General features: G+C 30.4%; 1 protein-coding gene across 1 annotated transcript in view; it reads right to left on the bottom strand.

Moving 5' to 3' along the window:
• Nucleotides 1-4,395, bottom strand: part of LOC111083298 — a gene marked incomplete at its 3' end in the record, with an annotated part of 15,705 nt that extends 11,310 nt beyond the window's left edge. The window contains exons 1-2 of the mRNA XM_022379724.1: nucleotides 4,051-4,395; nucleotides 2,079-2,168 (exon numbers count right to left, since the gene is read on the bottom strand). Coding sequence (XP_022235432.1) covers nucleotides 2,079-2,168; nucleotides 4,051-4,078 — 118 coding nt within the window. The remainder of the gene's footprint in view (nucleotides 1-2,078; nucleotides 2,169-4,050) is intronic.
• Between the last annotated feature and the right edge of the window lie 418 nt (nucleotides 4,396-4,813).

Below are 4,813 nucleotides of genomic sequence, written 5' to 3'. Positions count from 1 at the left end.
CGGAGGAGTATTGTCGATAGATGCTAAAAAATAACAAAAAACAGGCAATTTCAGACTTTTCTTGGAATTAATATATTATATTTACATACCAAATGTACAATTCCTTTATTTATTATGGTTAAAATTATTGATATGCATTAATTAATTAAATAATTCACAAACGATAAATGGTAAATTTTAATTCTTCCTATTATATAAAATAACACTGTATTAAAGCTATTAAATTATTTATTAGAACATAAATAACTAATAGGATAAAGTACAAAATTAAACATTAACATGCTTTTTCACAAAACATTTTAAGAAATCACACCAATACTACAAATTTATACTACTGATTATGAAATAAATTTATTATCTTTGATATATATATATATATATATCAAAAACTGCTTACATGCTTTTTTTTATAGTACCATTAAAGAAACTAAGAGCTTTGTCTACATTATGAGAAAGCTGTTTGTGGGAGTTAAGAAATAGCTATTATTATCCTACAAAAATGATATTTCAATCACACACACACACAGCACTCTTAGAATATCTAAATAGAATCTTGAGAGTGTTAAAAGTGCAATAAAAATACATAAAGGTACCAATACTGAAAAGAAAGACATTCTGTTTTCAAGAATTATATCAATATGAAATTAGATGGGGGTCAAACCCCCCAACCCCCCCTCTACATGTCATGCTGTATCACTGTGTCAAGTTGTGCTGATTTGGTAGTTTTTCTGAAATTAGATGGGGGATTCACCCCACCCCCTTCATGACCTTCCTCATGTTTTCCTGTTTCACTTTGTCAAGTTTGGTGTTGATTGATCAAGAAATGTGGAAACGTATAAGGAACAGATGGCTGCAAGGTGGGAACAAACAGACACAATCTTAGCTTTATATCTTAGAAGATACAAAAAATGGGGATTATTTGGTCCTTTATGGCTATCCTTGCACATCCACCCTTAAGTAAAAATTTAAACCCATCCTTTAGGAAATCATCAATGACAACAACTCATTCCATAAGCTAATCACCCTGTAGGAAAAATAAAACTGTCATAAATGTAGACCAGCCTGTCTTTAACAAATTTCAAACTTAGGTCCTCTCATCCTAAAGTCGTCAGCATACAGCACAATGAAATCAGAAGTGTTTACTATTGATCCTCCAGATAATCTTTTAAACTTTCAATAATATCATCTATTACTCTTCTTTCATATGGTGATCTTCAATTTCATGTATCTCTGTCTACTTGATTTTTAAACTACTACTATAATGTTTGAACCATACAGTATAAAAAAAAATATGCAAAGTCTCATGGACAGGGGATAATAATCTGGGTTATCCCGTTTTCCATAAACAGCCAACACCAAATGACATTTAAAATTGCATTTTACTATACACAACCATAATCCTCAAAATACTCATCCAATCTCCATTTAAATGCCTTGAAGATTTCAGCTATTGTAAAAATAGCACTGCCTTAACTAGAATTGTATCTGAGTTTTCTGTATCTTAAACTTATCTTTAGTCTTACTGTCCTAAATGAATGAACTAGTTTTTAGAAGCCTAAAGCTTTGTATAAATCAATTTAGATGACCTGCCAGGTCTCAGAATTTTTGGGAGTCTCCAGAAATTAGGACTGACCTCTTCCCCCAGAAGTTTTTAAAAATCTCCTGGAATTTTGAAATTATTCATCAACTTTTTTTTTTTCACCCAGACTCCATACAAGCAATGAACTGGCTTTTCTATATCCATGAGAACTACAATCGATATATACCACCCATAGTAGTACCATGAGTACTGCCCCTTTGTATCTCTGCTACCAGAGAAGACTGCATTTACCATTGCCTGAAATGAAAATTTCTGAGAGAAACTGACTGGTTACTGGGACTTTTGGTCAGAATCTGATACTGGCATGACTAATACAGATAGCAAACCCTCCAGATAGTGTTTCAGACTTGCTCCACTCAACAAATCTCCAGAAATTTTATCAGTCCAACTTGGCAGCTCTGATTTAGTAAAAGCTATACGCACTCTGCTGTTGCTCTTAACATCTTCAGTACAAATATAAATAAAAGAATTATCTAACCTTTAGCTCTATTGACCAAGCTATAATGACCACGCATCTGTTCCATCACAAGATACTGAGAGGTAAGTCGTGTTGACTCAGGAGATAAGGCTAGAAAAGTGGATGACACAAAAAAGTACAGGATGTTTTGGGATTAACTTAATATATAACATTACAAATAATAAAAAAAAAGAACTATTTAAATGTTAGCCTTTTAGGTAACAAATTAATAAGTTAATTAGCCTGGGCCCAAATCAAACTTCAAAGTATCTCATGAAGTTGTTTTATTATTTGACAGATAATGTTTTGTTTAATGTAAAGGATTATATTTTTCTGCATATTTCATTCAATAAAGGGTTATATTTTATTTTAAATTTCTGTTAAGTCTATTAGATAGTAGATAGGTAATCTTATTTTATTTATTATTTTGGTAGTTATTTATCTTCATTAAAGGTTACTTTTGTCTTTGTAAGTGTGTACTGCCTGTTTTTCTTTAAAGGGTAGTAATATGTTCATTGTTGAAAGATGTTTTCATATTCTATTTTAAACAATCTTATTTTATTACATTCATTGATAAAGGTAATTCTGTGCTACGTGTTTCAATGTTAAATGGTTTTTCTTTTTTATATTTTCGTATCAAGGAGTATTGAGTTGTGAAAGGCTTTTCATTTAGGCTTAATTTTTATGTAGTATTTAATTTATATACTAACAAGGGTTTGTTTCATCACTGCTTTATCCAGCAGTAGGATTCAATTTTGAAATGTACTTAAATGGTTTTTCTTTTTATTACCATTATTCTGTACTGTGTTTTAAATCATGTATTCAAGAATTTCAAATCATACGTAAATGGAATTTACCTTTTATTATTATAAAGCATTATATTTTTCAATTGCTGTTAAAGGGTTATTTCATGTAGTAAGTTGTAATTCATTGTTAAAAAGTTGTAACATGCTTTTTGACCTGGTCATGAATTTAAAAGTTATTGGTGTTAAATCTTAATTGTTGCCTTGAGGAAAAGTCTGAAACAGAAAAGAGGAAATGTGTGATATGAAGGCATGTCATGTTTTTTAATTCCTTTAGTGATATAGAATTTTTTCTGTGGTTATTTAGTTTTTTTTCTGTAATGGCAGCAACATATAATCCAGAAAATCATTAAGATTATCTTGTTCTAATTACTTTATTCTCCAAAGCAAGTAATATCTATTCTGTCCAATAGGATATTCCAATAACATACAGAATCCAGGTTAAAAGGATTGGCACTGTAATATCTTTTGTTGACTAACTAAATTTAACAGCAAATTAATGCTGTGAGAGTACAAATATCATGAGGTGACGCTGTTGACTAGACAAAGAAAGCAAGTTTATCTGTTGTATTTGGTCATAATGTTTTGTCAAGTTCCACTTGGTTTATATTACATTTGGCAGAGATTCATCTTGAGAGACAGAAAGCAGATTGGCTATTCACTGATACAATACAGGCAACTGTCCATTGTATACATAGGTACACATGCTCTAAATAAAGACGGTTTTCACTTTCCTTCAAATGTGCTCAACCTGTTTATTTCTCATGCAACTTAAAAAATTTATTCAAATTAACATCTACAGAACACCCTTCTGTTTCTTGATTGAATCCATTATGTTATTTCTGAGTTCAATTATCTGATTGGTGTTGGGAGTACAGTTTTACCTGAAAATACTACATTACTTTGAAGTTTGACTTGGACTTTTAGAGTGACAAGTTAATCCTAGACTAATTAACTTATTATATCAACAAGTTGTTCTTAACTAAGACAACACAATTTGTAATTTAATCGATGATTTTTGCTACTGATAGTGACACAGACAGCACTAACTATTAACATTAGATAGAATACTATTAATATTATAGTTATACTACTTCTACTCAGTACTAGTTTTTAATTTTATATAAACAATCTTTTTCTTACTTTCAGTTTCATTCAGTTTACCACCAAATGTTAAAAGAAATACTTACTGGTGCTTTTCAAATTAAGTTCATCCATTGGAAAGAAAATATAATTCCAATTCTAAAACAATTTTTTTATTTCAATTTACAGTCAATGGTACTACAAGTACTAATTTAGTACACCTGCCTATCAGTATCACCACATAAGTCCTAAGTACGTTGTGCATCTTAAAAATGTAAGTTGTAACTGATGGTCGAAAAGAAGCACCAGCACCTTACTTCGGTCAACAACATAAAATAATTAACTTGAAAGAATTACACTTAACTTAATGTGTTTCTAAATCTGAATATAACGCATTTATGTTTTCTAAAGCCCAATTTTTGATTACTATCAAACGAAATTAATTTTATAAAACTAAACCTTTTTGAAGTGCGAAATGTAAATAAAAAACGTCCTCTATCGGTATATCAAACAATATATTTGTGTGTGTGTATATATATCCTTGTAAAAAAAATAAAGGATTCGAGTTTCTTATATATACGTCCCCCAGTGGCACAGCGGCGTGTCTATGGACTTATAACGCTAGAATCCGGGTTTCGATACTCGTTGTGGAGCATTGTGCTTAATTGCAAACAAACAAACTTATATAAGTATATAACAATTCACCTTTTATTAAGTAAATTATCTGATTTTTTAAATAATAATGTTCTTCACATTTTCTTTTATTTATGATGGAAGGAACCTTCTGAATTATGATATTGTTACGTCTCCGTATGTTAATTAATTTTCCGTAAATTCGTTCCGACGAAACTTTAGCGACACAAGTCCTTT

Source organism: Limulus polyphemus, unplaced genomic scaffold (genome assembly GCF_000517525.1).
Source record: "Limulus polyphemus unplaced genomic scaffold, Limulus_polyphemus-2.1.2 Scaffold8958, whole genome shotgun sequence".
In the NCBI taxonomy this organism is placed as follows: Eukaryota; Metazoa; Arthropoda; class Merostomata; order Xiphosura; family Limulidae; genus Limulus; species Limulus polyphemus.
The sequence above is the reverse complement of the archived record's forward strand: the minus strand, read 5'-3'. Positions and strand labels throughout refer to the sequence as shown.